This window comes from Limanda limanda, chromosome 20, assembly GCF_963576545.1.
Source record: "Limanda limanda chromosome 20, fLimLim1.1, whole genome shotgun sequence".
NCBI lineage: Eukaryota > Metazoa > Chordata > Actinopteri > Pleuronectiformes > Pleuronectidae > Limanda > Limanda limanda.
Window position 1 is genome coordinate 3,447,414 of NC_083655.1, and position 20,587 is coordinate 3,468,000.

A 20,587-nucleotide genomic window follows, 5' to 3' on the forward strand; every position below is an offset into this window, starting at 1 on the left:
CCATAATCAATAGATTAGTTTCAACTCCCGTCTGTGAGCGAGACTCGAGAGTCGCTATCATGCCGCTGGATGAGCTCGGAGATAGAAGGGCTATCAGTTTTTAAGATGTAATATCCTGCAATTACCCCGTGGCAATATGGAGATCACATATGAGTTCCAGAGACTTTCTCGAGGTAAGGACGTCTGGAGATCTCGGAACGGCTCATGTAGCAACACAACAGCCCTTTGTGTTCTTTAGTATTCAGCCAACATGCCTCAGCTTGCTCTGGCCTTCAGTCAAGTTCCCTTGGTCCATTCATTACTTTTGTCATTTGGCCATTACTTCTTTCTTTTTCCCTCTTACTTCCTGGTAGTATCTCATCAGGACTGAAAAGCCCGTAACAGCCTCCATTCTCTGAGATGATTTACTGTTCAAACAGCCCAGTAATGACATTTCTGATAGAGAAATTAAACTGCAGTCACTGTCTGGTTTTAGTGAAATTAAGTCCTTAATTGATGGCAGGAAGGATGAAAAGCTTTCTCGCCTCAACACTGCCAATGGCTGTGACTTTGAGGGGAGGGGAGGGGGGAGAGGGAGTGGGAGTCTGAGGCAATCCAGACAATTAGTTGCATATATTTTCCATGCAAATGTTTATCAGTTTGTCACTCTGTTGGTGACGAGCTCTTTTCTTAAATGTCACCCAGCACCGCGGCATTAATCACCTACTGTGCTGCTCCTGGAAAGTGGAAGAAATGTCACCTTATGCAAGACGGATGAATCACTGGATAGTTATTTTAGACCCTTACCTCCTTTTAAAATCAGTTTCCAGTGGAAAACCAGTTATGTACCTCGAAAAACTTCGACCTGATCATGAGTCAGATATTTAACAACAGAATATGTTTTTGCATTAGTAGACTTGCTCAATAAATCTGTTCTGAGCCCCTCACACATCAATTCATTGAAAAACAGGTTGTACAATGTAAACACCTCAACAACCAACATAAATACCATGGCAACCACTTTGTCAACCTTGTTAAATTGATTATAGCTCTTATGGACCTAAAGTCCTTTCTGTCGTACGTCTCATTTTATCCAAATATGATATTTACCCACATTTACATCCAGTATAATGTATAAACTCATATTTTTGTACATGTATTGACAACACAACAACATGTCCTTGGTTTTGCTTAATGAGATCTCAGTGTGTCTTATGTGCTTTCACACACGTACAACATATGTTCAGGTGTTAAGACCATTGTGTTCAAGTGCATGTGCACAGCTAGAGACAGTTACCTTCTCCAATCAACATCGAGTATGCGACTCCATAGCAACCGCTGTGATCACAGTGGTACTGTAACGCCTTAGCAACAAAGATGGAAATAACCTCATGTCACATTTTTTTACAATTTGACGCCTTCTATTCGACCATTTTAAGTATAAATACAATTCTAATTTCTTTAATTGCACTCCAGCTGCTTTACTATTCATTTCTTTTTTCTTATGTAACTATTTAAATTGTATAGAAATGTTCTTTTGTTTTGTTGTTTGTTGCTTTTGCATTTTGTCATGTTGTGTAGAAACAATTGCCTTGTTGTTGAAATGTGCTGAATGAATAAAGTACTATTAGTCAAGCAAATATAACTTTTCCTTCAGAGTAAATACACAGATGTAGATATGTATGTGTCAGTTTGTAGAATACAAGTCCCTCACACGTCTCTACATTGTTATTTGAATGCCTGTGACACTGTGGGCCGACGGGTTCGGAGGCAGAGCCAGAGGTCTGCAGCAAACGCTCTTTATTTAATGCACTGTGCAGCGCCGGGGGCATTGTGAAGTGAGGGAGTGAGAGATAGTCATGTTTTAAAATGGGATCCCCTGAATGTGAGCCAGCCGGCGTTACACGCTGTCATCAAACAATGCTCCTCATTCAGACTCGGGAGGAGCAAATTTCAATTACGCATATCTTCCATCTCTGACTCTCCCCAGAGGAGGTAAATAAACATGCAAAAGGGACAAACAGCGTTTAATACGACAAACAATTTCCTTTAACGCAACCCAAGGTTATCGTTCCGGGCCCACTCAAGGTGAGGGAGTTCTCTCGCTCGCCCTGCACCGCCTGTACGGCGCCGTTTGAATCCAGCCGTGTGCGTCCACGTGCTCTTTCATGTACTGTACGTCGCTCTGTGTGTGTGCACTTTTTGTCTGCACCATTTCCCGGGGAATTCATCGGTGGATTTACCTATTGTCTGGAATAATCTTGTGTTTTGCAGACGGGCTGAGCAAACACCCTCCATGCCTCCGTGCCTCTCCTCTCTCTCCTCTCTCCCCTTCTGTGGCGGCAGACTGGGAAACAGACGATCATCCTTTGAACCCATTACTCAGCCTGATCCTCTTATCATAACCAACCTTCCTGGAGTCTCTAATTTGGGGTCTGCCAAATTCTGCTCTGTGTACAATGTGGCTTTCGTCTCTTTCCTCCTGTGTGTTGTTTCGTTTCTATCAACGTACATGTGTGTGTGCGTGAGGGAGGCAAGTCAAAAGAAACAGAGAGAAAGAGAGAAAGAGAGGGGGAGAGAAAGACTGTCTGCACACATTTGCACACCTGTCTCTGGGGACCTTCTACCAATCTGAAATAAGACAAGTCTGTGGGCGGGTCAGTATTCTGGGAACACGGTGAACAACTCGTCTCCAGCTCCCGACTCCACGCACCTTTCCCCGGCACGCCGCGTTCCCTCTCTCTCTCTCTCTCTCTCTCTCTCTCTCTCTCTCCTCTCGTTCTCTCTCAGCCGCCCGTGTGCTGCCAAACATCCCCAGCTCACATGTGTAGGATCACATGTTGTTTGGTAAGTCACACCGCAGGGGGGACGGGGGACGGGGCTGGTCAGTTAAAGTGGCTTACAATGTCCCTCGCTAACAATGGCTTTGTGCAGCCGTGTCCCACTGAGGTGGGGGGGGGGGATATATCACACTGCCTCATTGTCGTTATGGCAGCGCATCAAACACTGGAAGTAAAACAATTAGAGGAGAGATGCATCCTGGCCATCCATCCAGGGTGTACATGACACGAACAAATAACTGTATTCATTTACATCATAATTGCTTTCTGTCTCGTGCTGTTATTCCATTAGTGCCAACTGAGAAGGTCGCTATACCGTGATGTATGGCGATGACTATAAGCACCATTCATAAATTCAGGACGTGCGGTGTACACATGCACACACGCGTGATTTACACACAGAGGTGTTGGTAGGAAGAGAACTGAGGGAGGTCTGACTCGGAGCCGGGAATCAATTACCCACTCAGCTGCATATTTTTGGGGGGGGATCAAAGAATTGAAACACCTTTTTGTGAGCCTGTGAGCCGGGGCATGTTCTAAAAATGTACCAGTTAACGAAAATACCTTAGTTTGATAGATCAGAAAAACAAACGCTGATTTGCATTCTGCCTCAACCTCAGCAAAAAAGAAAACACATTTGAGGCACTTGCATCAGAAGAAGCCTGAAAGGCCCAAAACCATACGGAGGTAGTTGCAGGTTTTTCTGTAGAATATAACTTTTGCAATCATATGCAATTATGGTGTCTGTCTGAAAGTGACACAAGTGACAAAAACAGATATATAAGCCACTTTTAATTTGTGTGGAAATGGTCAGATTTATTGAGAAAATACTAAATTTTGAGGTTTGGTGGTGAATACAATGGAATCTTGTTGTTGTCTGCACTCAAATACAGTGCATGGCCTGTTTCTGTACAAGAGCAACACTAGTGCTGCATGATTAAACAAATCAAAAAGAGATATTAGATATAGTTACTGGTAAATATGAATGTTTCCTTTCACAAAACTACTGCTGGTGTCAGTGGTAAAGCAGTGTTAGTCGTTCATAAACGGACACATCAGTTCCTATTGTTGGAAATGATAACACAATCTCAAGATATCATTTATACCTCAATCTCAAATGCTATTTTGTGAAAATAAGCAGAACTCTCTCCAGGAGAGTAAATCCATGGATCCAGGATATCAGTCACCACACAGCTTCACATCCTGACGTTTATATTTGTCTCCTTCATACCGACGTTCTGCGATTGTTGCGTTCTGCAAACGTAGCATTGCTCTGCACTTCTTCTTTGTCCCTCCATTGAACCTAAATAGCACTGACAACAAATGGCATTTAAACTCTCCACGGGGGGGTCTACAGCTTCCTGCCAAAGAAAAGTGCACTGTAGAGAATGAAGGAATCAATGTGCGAGGGCTCGTTTGAGGTTGTCCGTCTGAGAATGTGACACAAAGGTTCGATTTCCACATGTGTGTGAGAGCCGAGGACACAAGGACACGAGGACACGAGGACACGAGGACACGAGGACACAAGGACACGAGGACACGAGGACACGAGGACACGAGGACACGAGGACAAGAGGACACGAGGACACGAGGACACGAGGAGCTCTTCAGGTGCACTTGGGCCGTTTGGTTTCCAGACACTGAGGAAACGGCATTGAGATGTAACAGCTTCTAAAACAGCCGAGATGCGTCTGGCATTCAGATTAATTCCACCAGACGAAAAACAAGAATCCGGCGTGAGGATGATTCTTATAAATACAAAGTATTTAATCGATGCTCTTTGAATCCGACGCTGTAGAAAGTAGATGTGAGTTTTGAAAGAGAATAAAAACCTCCTGAAACCTTGACGAGAACACACAGAGACTCTTTCACTCTCTGCCCATGCAGCACTCATAAATGCACATATGCCACCCACTGTCATTGAGCTGAGAGCGTTGTGTGTCTAAAGAGACAGAATATCCCACTGCACAGTCGAGCTCGTGGGTAGAACAATGATATTATTTCTATTTAGTGTGTCTGTGGCCATGACGGAGCTTCAGAGTCTTTAGCTGTGTGTCACAATGTACACAACTGAAGGAATGCCTTTTAATGGAGGTATTTTTCATTAAATAAACCAATAAATCATGAATACTCTATAAAAGACGACTGTCTGGCTTATTCGTGAAGCAGTTTTGAACCTTCAATGTCCTCTTATCGAAAGTGGTGCAGTCATTATTGGCGTTATTTAGATAAAACCTCCACTATATGAGATGAAATGAAATATCTTTCAGCCATTAATTCATTCCCAAGGTCCTGAGGACATTAAGGTCATGATATTATTTAATGAACTGGATTTTTTTGGAACAGAGCTTTATAATTTTTTAATATATAGGCTAAAGTTAATAATTGATTTCATAAAAAATCGTATTATAGCCGAGCTATTTAGTAGATTAGTGCTCGCTGCAGAGACTGGACCGCTCTGTTCCAGCGTCTAATTTTAGTCCGTGGCTGTATCGTCCTTTTTCTTCACCTCTAGCCGTCGCGGGTCCAGCCCTTGAAAATGAGATGAAAGATCTCAAGGGGATTAACCGAGCAGTAATAAATTTCTCCCTGATATCAACGATGCTTTGGTGCCACTTTGTGAAGTGATATCGAGCCTCCACAGATGCTGCGTGCGGTTGAAAAGTTGGTATTAAATGAGACACTTTCTTTGCTCCGTGCTTCAAAGAAAGTACGACCGCAGACCAGGACCTCTCGCTGTGGGTCACTCCGCGCTGGATGTATTAATCCACGCCGCCAACAGGAACATGCGGCATGGCAAATGAGCCCTGAGACGCTGAGTGAACGCTTCACATCGCTCGGTCGCTCACAGAGACTGATGCCTCCGCTCTGAACTCTGCTTTAAGGTGCGTTCGGCCAAGGAGACAAATAGTTCGAGAGCAACATCACACGACTGAGGGATCGTACGCTCAGTTCTCCGATCGAAGTCTCCTGCTGAGACACTTTCTGCACAGTTATTACAATTTATTTTTGCTATATATAATTCTCACTATCTGTATGTAAATTGTACAAGTAACTGTTACTAAAATACACAGCAGAGGAACCTTTCCACAGGGCCCCAGTGGCACCAGTGCAGTAGCAACACTGTGCAGTTTCTAGGTGTAAATATAACACATGGGATGACAAACCTGTGGGATGAACCCCCCCTCCCCCTGGTGCAGAACACCAGCCTCCTCCAAGCTGCTGAGGTAGGCTGTGTATGCATTTAAAGTTATATATGTGTGTGTGTGTGTGTGTGTGTGTGTGTGTGTGTGTGTGTGTGTGTGCGTACTTTTTCTTCTGTCACCAGCAGTAATTATTCTTCATTTTTCCTTTGTTCTCAGGGATTATTCTGTGATACGCCTTATTGTATTTTTAATTAAATTTTTTCATATTGTCAGATTTGATAACATGCTGGTAGGAAGTCTCGACCTCACTATGTAAAGCACCTTGAGATAATGTATATTATGATTTGCACGATATTAATACAATTTAATTGAAATGAGAAAATCAAGATCTGATGGGATTTAGGTTTTTCTTCTATAACCCGAAAAACGTATTTTTAACCATTTGATACCATGTGTCACACTTACAGCTCCTTTTTCACATTAAGAGCCTTCCATCCTCCCCATATATGGGTGGGCTTTTAAAGTGAAAAGTCAACAGGAAGCTTGGTCTTCATTGACGGCAGCTTAACATCGAATGGGAGGAAAAAAGAGGAAGGAAATGGACATTTTGTGAAAAAGTAGAAATGGAAACGTTGAACAGATGAATTATTGTGAGCTCTACATGACATTGATCTTATTATAGATTTTTTTCCCGGCTTCAATTAACAACTTGCTGACTTCTCTATATTTCTGTACCTTTTTGAGGATGATGATGCCCTCCTGGTTGTGGCTGTTGGTGGTGATGTCGAACATGGCGCCTCCATCGCCCGGCACGATGGTGTACTCCACCTCGGCGTTCCTCCCGACGTCCAGGTCGTGGGCCTTGATCCTTCCCACGGCCGAGCCCAGCGCCGACGACTCGGGAACTCGCAGGTGAAAGAAACCTGTGAACGTTACACAAACACAACATCAGACCGGACGATGAGTCTTTCATTATCATCTCTCGACATCAGAGGGAAGCACAGAGCTCCTCACATCCTCTGTCTTTTATGTATCTCTCTCCCACCAGAGGAAGTCTTATCCACCCACGGGCCTGCAGCGGATATACGCTCTCTGTCTGAAGTCAGGCCTGTAGCTATAGGCACGACATTATTCAATTTTTATGTGTCTGGACATCAAGGCTGCTGAGCTCCTCATAATTGGCTGGTTCCACCTGTAACATCAACAAGCACACGGGGCCCATGGGGCTCTGATATCCCTGATAACAGAAATCGCTGCTGAGGACTGAAGGGAGAGAAATCTGCAAACCAACACACACTGGATGGCTTGATTATCACTTACACCTGACAATGGACAGGGTTTAATCTTCCTCCCTCTCTGCGACGGCCAGCTGTTCACACAATGACGTCTGCCGCTGCCAGAGACATCTCAACATGTGGCAGCTCTATGGATTCATGGGCAGCAGCGTACGACTCCACCGACAGGACTCTAAATGCTTCTGGACGAGACTCGACAAAGCGAATCAGTGAGACTTTACTTTTCAACTTTTAGTTTAAGTGCTGCGATGTCAGAGATCACAGCGCATTGACTGGAAAATCAGTTATGATTAAATGAGAAAGACTTTGAGAGTCTTTAAAGAGGGTCCTGGAGAAAGGAATGAGCTAGTCTCTATTAATCTTTGCTCTTCTTGACACACAAAAGGTGAGTTGGAGAAGGATGAATAAAAAAAATGATGACAAAAATCCAGAGTGTCAGACATTTGGGAATAGACGATTGAAGAAAGAACAAGAGAGGATATTTCTCTGTTTCTCAGCCGAGGACTAAGCTATAGACACTGAATCAAAACCTCAATTCCCTTTTTACAGTCTTTGTCCAAATTGTCTTAATCTTTCATCCGAAAAAAATTCTCACACATAGTAACACTGTTTTGTTTCTAAAATTTGCAGTAGGAGATAATATGGAGTTGAGCCGTGAGGATTATTTTGTTTGTTCTCTCACTCTCACAAAGATATAGTAAACATTTCATTCGATAAGCTGAGAAGCTGTCGGGAACTAGTAGAAGTTCTTCTTCTGATTGAGAAACCGCAAAATCATCCTAATAGCTTCCGAGTCGATTCCAGGACGTCAGAGGTGCGGTCTGATTCGCTACCAGCACATTAGAAAAGGAGAAAACTGAAATATGTGAATAAACAACAAGCGACAAAACGCAGCAAATCAAACCTGTTCCCGAAAAGGTGATGGATGAAAGGTTTGACTGTGGAAAGACCTTTTACATATTTGAAAAATGTTGTATCAAATGTTGTTTAAACTCAACACTACAAGGTCGTGCTTCAACACTAGAGACTGGTATCGCTGTCATGCTCAATTCTCCGGGATATTTCTATTGCCTTATTGGATGGTGAAAGAGAAACAGGAAATGGATAGATAAGGATGGTCGGACCAGCCACCTGCTGCTGGAGCCCGGGCGCCCCCCCCCCCCACTGTCATGTACTGTTTATGTAATTGCGCTCCTCATTTGCCATTCGACCATTTTTCCTGTGGATCTTGGGCTTTTCCTCCGTGTTGATCCTGGGCTTTACCGAGGGGAGCCGAGGCATATGGATGAATTTGGGCGCTATAATTTCAATAAATAATCAAGTACATTCAAGGACATGCATTAATTTTTAAAAAGTCCCTTAAGGTTCATGTCCTTGTAACTTTTCTTTTCAGCAGCTCCGGTGGCAAAGTGGAAAGAAGTGAACAAGCAGCTGCCTCGGTGGCATCAGTCAGTCGGTCAGGAGGTAAACAAGCTTCCGGGATAATCAGGCAAAGGCAGATTAAGGCCCAACACACCATCATTACTCATGACCTCTGCAGGCAGCTGCAGGCCCCTCCGGTGCCATCACGGACGCTTAAGAGATTGACTGTTCTCAAATGCGTAATCTATAACAAAGACGGAGGAAAAGAGAGATGTGTGTGGTGGTTTCTGCAACTATGAAATATGTAAACGGAAACACCGGGGGGGGGTCTGCCGACAGAGGAGAGGACAGAGAGAGGCTTGGGGACAGGGCAGAGGAGCCAGCACACTTGGCCCCAGACCTCTGTGCTGTGACAGCATTATGGAAATATCATCTTTTACACACGGCCAAAAGGAGCCTGACCACCTGACGGCCTGATTTACATTCAGAGGAAAGCACCCGGTGTCACCTCACAATACCAGCAGGGGCCGAGTCAGTGCCGAGCTGCTTTTCTGCTTTTCCTGCTGCTTTTCAACAGGAGACTTTTTTGCCCAGAGTTTAATATTTCTGCTTTTTGAATACGTGTAGAAAGGCCCTTTCACAGATCAATGCGTTTATCGCTGCGGTTCCAGCTGGGGCTTTTTAACGTGACCTGCAGTGAACACCACAATCAAATTAATCTGCTTTAGCTGCTTATATAAAATACGGGATAAAATACAGTGTTTAAATACACTGACTCGAATCCCCGGTGCAGCAGCATCACACTCAGACCGGATCTAAATATAGACAGAAGCCCCACGAGAGTGAAATAACACCAATCCTGATTCATTTGCCCGGAGTAGTAGCTGCAGATGCAATCACGCTAAATAAACAGACCTTTGCTTACGATGAAGCATAATGACAAATAATGAAAAGCAATTACAAAGTGTAGAAATGATGCAGACCCCCTGCCCTGCTGTAATTGCACACTGTTTATCTTGTTATTATAAAATGTGTCAAGCGAACCTGTGAGGTCATCAGATTTATTTCTGTTTTCCTAAAAAACAGAAGTTGATGTTGTCAAACAGTTGTAATGTTTAAACATGCACTTACTTTTGGAGAACCGCGGCGGGTTATCGTTGACATCGCTCAGGGTGATGTTGACGGTGGTGGTGCCGGCCAGCCCCCCCAGCTGCCCCCCCATGTCCTTGGCCTGGATTAATACCTGGTACTGTTCCTTCACCTCTCTGTCCATGTTGGGCAAGGCTGTCTTTATAACCCCTGGTGAGCGGAGAGATGGATGAGAAACACAAATGACAAAAGAGGCAGAAATACAGGAGGGAGAAGAGTTAGAGAGAGACGGAGCCAAACGTGAAAAAAGAAGCAGCACCGATATAAATCCCTCTGATATACGTTCGACGCCAAATGCTCAATTTACTTCAACGTGCACAATATATTTCCTCCAAAGGAGTTTGCTCCTCGGTGAGAAACGTGCGCCTCCGACCAAGGCTGGAGGAGTAGAGGTCATCTCACAAACTGGAGACACTTGACATTCAATGGGGAACTCTGCCGAAGCCATATAATGATTCACCTGAGGATCAGAAAACCCTGAGATCACAGAGCGTTTGTACTGCAAATTAATGGCAGGGTCACCGGGGGGCCGGCAGGGTGAAAGGAAGCCGGCAGCAGAGGTGGGTCGGAGCTTATTCCTCCTCCACTTATTCCATTTAATAGGACGGAAGCGTGAGGACGTACCATTGGATCCACAGACTCCCGACATGCAGTGGTGTATAAAGTACTTGAAAGCCATACTTGAGTAAAAGTACAGATATCTTACCTGAAAGTGACTTCGGTAAAAGTAAAAGTCACCCGTCAGAAAATGACTTGAGTAAAAGTCTTAAAGTAGCTCATATTAAAAGTACTTAAGTATCAAAAGTATCTGGTGTTGAAATGTACTTAAGTATCAAAAGTAAAAGTACAAGTACCAAAATTAAAAATGCAAAGTGCTTTTTATAGTGGTCCTATACAGACACAAAACAATCCAAAATGTTTCTCCTCAAGATTTATCTCAACTGACGGAAAAATTATAACAACAATATGAATATAATGTATGTAATGTATAATTTTACAAATTTTAAACCCTAGAGAGAGAGAGAGAGAGAGAGAGAGAGAGAGAGAGAGAGAGAGAGGTGCGCCGTGCTCCGCTGCTCAAGTAACGAGCCAGTTTGAGAATGTAAGAAGTAGAAAGTACACATATTTTTATTCAAATGTAACAAGTAAAAGTAAAAAGTCGTCAGGAAAATAAATACTCCAGTAAAGTACAGATATGTGAAAAATCAACTTAAGTACAGTTACGAAGTATTTCTACTTTGTAACTTCCCACCACTGCCGACATGTGTGATTCCAGAATAAGAGTCTGTGGTTATTTTTTAAATGGCAGTCAAACTCCCTCCCTCCCTCCCTCCCTCCAACTCACCTCTTTCCTCCCACTGTTTGTTGACGTGTGTTTGGAAATGGATGCCGGCCCAGCAGGGCAAACATTCACTGTAACAGTTTGATTTTTTCCCCCCACCCCTAGCATCAGTTTGAAATGCAGTCACCGGATGTGCTCCGTTTGCGGCATAATCAGCGACAGATTCCACAGGATCTGCCCGTGTGATATGTATGAACCTATTTTCATACGCTTTGAACTGTCCCAGCTCGTGAGTCAACAGCAGCCAAACTGCCGGCGAGCACCGGAGCTGTGGAGGTATTTCAGATTTAGAGCAGTCGTCTGCTCCGCCCCCTCTCGCTGCCACTCCGCAACCTTTTCACTGTCAGTTTTATCCGATGACACCATCCAGCAGAGTGCAGGTATAAATAAAGTGAAAACTAACGCCGACACTGTTAATGTCTCAGCTTCCACTTGGCCTGTTTGCTTAGTAAACTGTAAAACAGGAAGATGGACGACACGTCTCTACCGGAGACTTCTCTATCTGAATCCGTCCGAGCTCAAGAGAAAATCCCAGCACTATCCTCAACTGAAGCCAAAATATTCCAAAATAGATCTTTTTTAATATTTTTTTCAAATTATTATAATTATTACTCAACTTATGCTAAGTTTTCCTGACTGACTCTTTAAAAACACTGACTCCTCAGTATCTTTGCAGCGAACTGTAGCGACAGAACTCGGCCACTACACCAGAAACAAATGATAATGATTATATTGATTGATTGTTATTCCTTTTATTATCTATATTTCTTTCATAAAGTGTATAACAGTGTACATTCATCCCAGTGATAATGGTGTATGCTCGATATCAGTGCTGCTTCATTTTCCCTGCTACAAGTGACCCTTTATTTAATAGCTGTCAAATAAATAATTCACTGTCTTTTCTTGAGAGCATGTGTCCTTCTGTGTCCCAGGGGTCAATTCACCAGCCTGTTTTATTGTCCTGATGTATGGTTCTGCTAGTCCACATTATATTACACTCACTGTTTAGAAGACACTCAATCCTTCATATCTTTCCAGACTAATGGCTCAGATAACCTTATTTCACAGGGAGATTTCCTCGCCGCTGTCGGCAGGTGCTCATAAAACTGAAGAACATATTTTTCTGTCGCGTCCGATACGCGTCGCATATCTTTAAACTAAATGGAAATATGTTTGCGAACCTTACCGGCTAAATCACCATTTTGTCACCTGAGCAGACAACAGGAGGAAGGGTAAGTGGTTTACCTGTTTTGGGGTCGACAGAGAAGTAGGGCTGTCCGTGCAGGATGCTGTACACCACCCGAGCGCTGTTCCCGTACGTGGGGTCGTCGGCGTCGGTGGCTGTCACCTGTGTCACATACGTCCCTGTGGGAGGAGAGTGGGAGGACTTATTGACTTGGACTTAATTGGCTTCCCTCGTGAGATTGAAATCCAAACTCTTTGAAGTTCATCAGTTTGCCGAATGATCTCCGCTGACACTAATGATCGTTGAATCACGACTGAGAAAAGTGCCGATCAGTCAGAGTCCCTGACGGAGTGCAAAGAGGAGGAGGAGGTGTCGAGGAGTTGTTTAATGTTCCTGTCGTGTGTGTGTGTGTGTGTGTGTGTTTCTTTTTTATTTGCACATTTGTAGCATCTCTAAGAGGCTATTTGTTTAAAGGAAATAAATAAACAAACAAGAGGAAGAATGCTCTTTTGCAGCCATTCATTAAACAACGCTACCATTAAGAGAATAAAGAATAGTGTTGAGATGGCCGTCTTCCAAACTCCTGCACTAACGGGGGAGAGAATAATTACTTGCAGCAGGTTTGGCTCATCTCCTTTAACTAGCTGGTGTTGGAAACAACATTCCATTAACACGCTGCTTATTACCTCCGCCGTTGTTTTGTTTGTGTTTTCTTCTGTTTGTTAACAGAACAATACAGAAAGGATCTCCACAAAACTTGGTGGAAGGATGGGACATGAGCGGAGAAAGAAGCAATAGATGTTGGGGTCTGGATCTGTAAATCATTTCATTGATTTCCCAGGGAATAATTCATGGGTGTTTTGTGGTTTTCCGAAGTATCTCATCTTTATTGACGGGTAGGGATGCATGAAATGTGGGAAGAGGGGGAACAGGGGTCTGGACTGAACCTCAAGCCGTATTAATATCAACCATATTTAGGGGACTGAAATCTATGAGAGCAATTTGAGGTGCTGCCTGATAAAAATCTGGATCAAATCGAATTGAATCTGGTTTGAAATATGGCTCCAAACCTGTAACTTACACCGAACTTGTCGCTGAGATGTGGATTCAGTCGGGAATCAACAGTTTATTTATGTCCAAATAAACCTGATGGATTTCGTGCAGAATTTAAAAGGACTGTTGGGCCTTTGCTGGAGGTTTCTGCTCCACTGTGTCATTTTAGTTTGCCATGCATTTATATCCAATCACAAATATCCACTTGGTGTAAAATCCCTGACACTTTTAATGAATTGGTGACTCAGACAGGCAGCCCTGTGTCACTGGGAGTTTTTTTCGTAAAATTGCAGGATGGCCTCGTCATTTTTAAAATCCTGCTAAGCTCTTAGTTGCCGAGCAAATAACTTGCTTACATTTAAAAGGCTTTGCCGTCTGAGCAGATGGTAACAATGGCATTAAAACATTAGGTGACAGAGATTAGTGTCTCAATCCTCGTGTTCAGTATACAATGGATGAGATGGAACATTAACACGCTCTGAGTTCACCAAAGGGGAGAAAATCCACATAAGAGTGCAGATGCAGTGAAAGTTTAAAAGCTTTTCTGCAGCCAACGCCTTCCCTCGGCCACAAAAGGTAACAGCCTTTCTCAGGGTGCGACACTATAAACAAGTCAAATAAAATCTATTTGCATAATTATGGAAATTCAGTTGTGTGAGTAAGGACTGGAAGAGATGCAGCTGCAGAGGTCACTGCTGGTAAACACAGGAGATGAATGCACAAAGGAGTTTTTCGCTTGCTAAATATAGATTGTCTATCTGGCTTCATTAAATATTCTTTACACTGCAGCATTTGGCATTTTATTGTAATATCACAGTGCAATCCAGGGGAAACAAATTAACCTGATGCACGCACATTAATCGGCTCCATTTGAAGTATAAAGCACGTCTTAAATTCAAATCTATGGATAAAAGAATTGCAAAAGTGCAGTATCTGACCTCTGCAGAGATACCAAAAATAAAATGAAAATGCAAAACTGTGGAGAAGAAGCTAAATCAACAAATTCATGAAGCCGCAGACAGCCTGCAGTAATTACACTGTCGTTCTCTGGAATCTCTGTTAAGTTTTTTTTTTATTTGTCACTTCTCTAAATGAATCAGGGCTAAGCTCATTGCTAACAACTCCAAAGGAGCCTCTGGATTATTGCCATTAGCCAGTTTATAATGTTTGGCCATAGATTAGTCTTCATTACCGACCATTAATGCATATTTATGTTCGGCATCTCGCTCCGTTTAGTATTTGTTTTGCGCCGCTCACATAAAAAAACACATCCACTGAGACATTCCAGCAAAAGACAACAACAGTTAATGAACCCATTGATAACACCGGGTCTTGCTGGTAGAAAACAGCATTAGAGACCTGCTTGGTTGGGCTGCATCTCTCCTGCAGTGTTGTTTTGTTGCACAGGAACTAAAGGTTAACTCTCACACACTCTGTGAGGGGATGTTTAAAACCAACAATTGAATCCGAAAACCAAAAAAACTACTTCTAACCAGGGGTGTCGCTCTGCATAATTCCACAGCAATTATCAGTGCTTTTTGTGGAAACAACTGTAATGTGTGACAGTGAAGGTTATTTTCTAAACTCACGGCTTCATCAGTTAAGTTTTCTCATCAGAAACTCTTCGATTGCCTGGCGGAGTACGTGCACTCGGAGACTTTCCAATTCCATCCAACGAGAGCAGAGACAATTTTCTGCATTTTAACTGATTCGATATCAACACAAAGATCTTGATGACATTTTCTCTGATGTAGAAATAACGTCTGGGAATATTCTTTCATCGCTATTTGTTTAGGAGGTATAATTTAAACAATATATACCGTACATTAAAATTTGGCCTCCAATTAAAAAAATAATGAGTCATAATTTGGACCGAACAATTTACACGACTAATTGACTTTATTAATCATTCGTAATAAACTTTATCCCCGATTATGAAAAGGGATCAAAACGTGAAGTTATCTTTGCTCATCACAAGAAGTGCCGCAGTCTTTAAAATCAGGTGAATGATGTTTTCTATTCCGAGTGTGGATTGGTGAATATTTATACATTTTTATTATTTTATGGGAAACAGAGGATCCAGCGTTTGAGGTGCATGAATCATACTCTGCACTAAAAGCCCCCCCCCACACATATTTGTGAAAGTGACAAATAAAATTACAAGAGTGCCTCTTTAAAGTTTTAGAGATAACAACATGTTCCCTTTCATGGAAACTAAAGAGGAGATCTAAGATTAATTTCGCAGACTGCCCAGCATGAAATTCAACACAAATGAAAGATTGAGGTATCTTAATCCACAGCAAGAGGACAATTTGAAGTAATTTCACTTGGAAAATTACAAATGATTATCTGAATCAAAACTCATTATTCTTTTGCCAATCATGTAATTGATCATCCGTGGGCGATGTGGCCACGCCGGATGTGTTTTTGATAAATCTAAAAGGTTCTGTGTGTGATTCCAGAGCAGTTTCACAAAGGGTGCCTGGTTTCCAGGGCTCACTGGGCTGTGTTGCTCCTGCTCTCTACACACACTCCAGAGACTGCTGATTGTGGAGTTTAAAAGGCTTCATTGCCATTCAGATCGAGAGGAACCGTTCTCTCAGCGAATTAGCTTGATCAGTCCTCCCTGGAGGGGGGTGGAGGTGGGGAGGGGGGGAGGCAGGAAACACAGGGAGTGTATAAAGAGGGAGCTGTGAGATTCACTCTGGGCACACCAAGAATAATGTGTTCCCTGCAAATGTTGAATGTTGTTGGTTTAACCCTCTGGTTGTACGGCTGATGTTCCCTGAGACGCAACAAAGCTTTCACTGCACAGATGGACACTTGCCTACTGGGGACATCTCGGGGACGCTGGCCCTGTACGGCCCCTCCAGGAACTTTGGCTCGTTGTCGTTGATGTCTTGGACCTTGATTACAAATTCAGATTCGGGCTCGAGCGGCCGATCGGAGCTGAGGTCGACAACCTGGGCGCGCAGGGTGTAGTAAGGCTTCTCCTCCCTGTCAAGACTCCTTAAGGCATGGATGTCCCCTGTCGTCTGGTCAATTGTGAAAATGGAGCCGGCCCCGTCCCCCGAGAGCGTGTACTTCACCACACTGTCCCCCTTATCAAGGTCAGTGTGCAGCTGCAAGACAAAAGATGGGAAAGACAGGTTGAGTGCAAACACTGGCACAGATAATGATTCATGGAAAGCGCTGGGGAAGAGCTGTCACAGAACTGTATTTCACACAGACAGTCCAGGAAAGTGACTGCGAATCAAAGAGCAAATTCATGTTTCGGCAAAGATCTGCAAAAACACTAAGTCATGGGGAAGAAACTTCCAGAACGTCCCTCAGATTAATGAGGCTAAATCTCAGATAAATAATATATCCCCTGTGAAGAGCAATTATTCTGCAGTGACACGTCTTCAACGTCGTGGACTCATTTCTATTCAAGCTATTATCTGAGAGAGGAGGTGGTAGCTTCTGTCTCAAAGAGTGAGAGAGCTCAGAAAACTGGAGGTAAACATTCTCTCTCCACAGGAACAGTTTCTAATAGATTCACCTGACAGCCGAGGTCTGTGACCAGACGACTCTCAGCTCGGCTGCAGAAATATCAGCACTGCAGTCAGAGAGCAGCTTTGTTAATATAGATCCAGGGCGGCTCTCTTAGTACAAGACAAACACATTCTGTGCTGTTGGCAGAAAGCCTATTGATATAGTTCTGTTTAGCTCCCTGCAGAGATCAGTTATGCAATTCAAAGCATTTTAAATATTTAAGGGCTCTAATGTAAAGTGATCATCACCACAGTATGGATATGGATTTTTTGCCCTCTTATCAATCTGGTGGACTTTCCAACGGCCCTGTTGAGCAGCAGTCGTATTACAGGATGCACACTGAAGCAAAGGCAACGTCTATGGAGTTCTCTCTTTCATAATTCAAAGCTCCTCAAACCAAATCGTCTCAATCACTAAAATATTAAGATCCACTTTGAATTAATCTTTGTAAAAATTGGTTTCTGTCATTTTTCATAGTTCGGGGGTGAAAGGAAAGATGGCTGAGCCCATATCCTGGGTTATTTGGCGTCCCTTCTGTTTTGTTCCTCTTTATAGTCAGTGCTCTGATTCTTCACTTTGTAATTGAGTTTGGGTTCTGTTCAAGTGCTGCTATAACTAGATGGATATGGTGACGGTTTTAGCTTCTGTTGGATGAGAACTCTCCTTTTCCATCTGTTGTCATTTGACTGAATACTAATTACTGTCCTGCAGCCATGATGACTGAGCGGATCCTCCCCACCCTTATACTGATTTTCTTTTTTTTTTAATTCAGTCTCTCTCTCTCTCTAACCCACTAGTATGCAATAATCTGCACATCGCCAATTTCCCACTGAATCCCATCATGGAGCTCCAGCCATGGAGAGAAGAGGAGAGAAAATTTGAGATTCAGCGATAAATTCTCTGCAGGTTGTGGTTCAACCCAACCTGAGAGGAGCAGATGCAGCAGAAACACACTGGGAGTGATCGGTGGTTCAGGGCAAATTGCCTCCAACGACCATAGCATGGGATTATCGTGTTGTGAATTAATTATTTTTAGTACGTGACCTTCGTAGGTTCACAACTACAGCCCAAAACATTTCCTGTAAACACCATAAATGTTTCAAATTTAGATAAAACATTGTCCTTGTGTTAACACCATGAATAATATCCCTCCTCTATAAACCAAAGGAACAGATTAAACACTGAAATCTTTATTCATCCTTATCCAGTTTTATATGTTCAGGCAGATGTTGTTATTGTGCAAACTCATTTCAGGTGATGCTGAAGAATATTATGAATCAGACAATGATGAAGCCCAGTACATGAAACACCATTCACCCCCATTTCAAATCTGTATCCTCTAAAACTGGCTTTAGTTGGGCACCGGAGCTGAAGAGCCACAATTATTACCATAATTACTATTTTAAATGTTCCCTAGCGATGCCCAGGTTTAATGAGCTTTAATATGATGTGTCACTTATGATTAACAATGGGAAAGTAGGGCACTGGCTTATTAGTAAATATGTCCATAAAACAATTTTTATAGCAACATATGATTTACTGAACGTTCTGGCCAGAAAGAAAGAGAGGGATTTATCTCCTGTTATTTACCTGAGTGGCTCTTTCATGGGTCTAGTTCATGACATAAAGTATTAACCTTCCTTAATATGAATATACAAGTATCAACTAATTTAACATTAACAGATTTCTGAAATACCTACAGCTGTAAAAAATGTGCCTAGACCTGCATCTCTCAAATATGAAGCCATATGCAGCTGGATGAGCCTTTTCCATGGCTCAGACATTGATTGTTCATCACTTTAAAAATAAATGCAGACAGAAAAGGCAAAATAATTGCAGCCTGAGCCTCGAAAAACCAGAATACAGCGAGAGATTCATTTTTACATCAACAGGGGATTTACTACAGTGAAACTGCCAAACACTAATTCAATAGAAAACAAAACAAAAACCACTGCCATAACTTTGGGAGCAAGAAGCACTAGATCTTTTTCACAGAAGTTATTTTGACATGAAATAGTAGGTAAATGCAGGTGTAACTTATCACATTAAGTTATGTTCGGTACATAAATAGAAGCTCCATTATTGTTATTAATAAACCCTGCGTTCACCTACTATTTCATGTTAAAATGGCTACTGTGAATAAAGGCCTGTACCGGTAATGCATCGAAGAAGCTCATGCTTGACCTGTTCCATTCTCTCCACGACGCCTAAATGATAATTAATTAGGGCTTCTGGTTTTTTAACGTGTCCTTAATTAAAATAATTCAAAATATGCTCAGGGCCATTTTTCTTTTTATTACAGCCTGTCTACGGTGCCACTCCGGGGAAGTAACACAGAGTAAAAGGTGATTTCAAAATGTAAATAACTTTTGAATTTGTAGGATTATGTTGCACGTTAATCCACCTTTGTAAATACATGGGGTTAAAGGTGAGTTATGGAACACTGTGGAGGAACCGATACTGTTGGACAACTGATATAAGGACATACGATGCAACAAGGGAACAGAGGTTCTCACCCTAACTTTTACGCAAGTATGGGCTTCCCCTGTCCTTCAGAGATTCTACAAGGAGAAAATATGAGGAAACAACGGAACAATGGAGTATTTACTAACTACCCTACTACGTAACTACCTACCTACCTTCCTTAGTAACTACCTACCTACCTAACTACGTAACTAGCTAGCTACCTACCTACGTAACTATCTACCTACCTTCCTTAGTAACTACCTACCTACCTAACTACGTAACTAGCTAGCTACCTACCTACGTATCTAGCTACCTACCTTCAATAGTAACTACCTACCTACCTATGTAACTAGCTAGCTACCTTCCTTAGTAACTACCTACCTACGTAACTAGCTAGCTATCTTCCTTAGTAACTACCTACCTACGTAACTAGCTACCTACCTTCCTTAGTAACTACCTACCTACCTACCTATGTAACTAGCTACTTTCCTTCCGTAGTAACTACCTACCTACCTACCTACGTAACTAGCTACCTACCTTCCTTAGTAACTACCTACCTACGTAACTAGCTACCTACCTTCCTTAATAACTACCTACCTACCTACCTACCTACGTAACTAGCTACCTAACTTCCTTAGTAACTACCTACCTACCTACCTACGTAACTAGCTACATAGCCTAACTAACTAAAGAGCTGTGGAACACTGAGGGAGGGTTTTTTATAGTTTCTTAGAAATAAGACAAAATAGTAGAACTAACTAACTAACTAACTTACTAACTAATTGACTAACTAACAGGTTATCTGTGCTACACATCCAAGGAGGAAGCACACTACCTAGAAGGAGACAAGATGAGGGAACAAGGGAAAGAGACATGCCTCCACAGTCCACTACTAACGTACTAACTTGTTAGCCATCTTTGTTTGGGTCAATCCGGGGTCCCACTTACTCACTAACTTGGTAGCCATCTTTGTTTGGGTCAATGAGGGGTCTCCCAGCTCATTTCCAGGGACATGCCCAGAGTCCAGGCTGTCAGATACTGAAGCTAACTGATGCTAACATTAGCAAAGAACCTGCTCTTAGCATGAGAAGAGGAGAAGCTAATCAATATAGGCACAACAAATTCACACTGCTGGATATTTCTGTCTACATACAGATTCATTTCTATTATTAACTGTTCAAATCTGTTCTCTTCTATGCTTCTTGGGTTGAGGCCATTGGTCAATTATCAGGCTT

The 20,587-nt window shown here is 42.6% G+C and overlaps 1 protein-coding gene across 1 annotated transcript in view; it reads right to left on the bottom strand.

The window, feature by feature from the left end:
- LOC133026852 (cadherin-12-like) overlaps nt 1-20,587 on the bottom strand; it is a 55,445-nt gene that overhangs the window by 24,514 nt on the left and 10,344 nt on the right. The window contains exons 2-5 of the mRNA XM_061093830.1: nt 16,180-16,474; nt 12,359-12,478; nt 9,754-9,921; nt 6,701-6,888 (exon numbers count right to left, since the gene is read on the bottom strand). Of these exons, the coding sequence (XP_060949813.1) occupies nt 6,701-6,888; nt 9,754-9,921; nt 12,359-12,478; nt 16,180-16,474 (771 nt within the window). The remainder of the gene's footprint in view (nt 1-6,700; nt 6,889-9,753; nt 9,922-12,358; nt 12,479-16,179; nt 16,475-20,587) is intronic.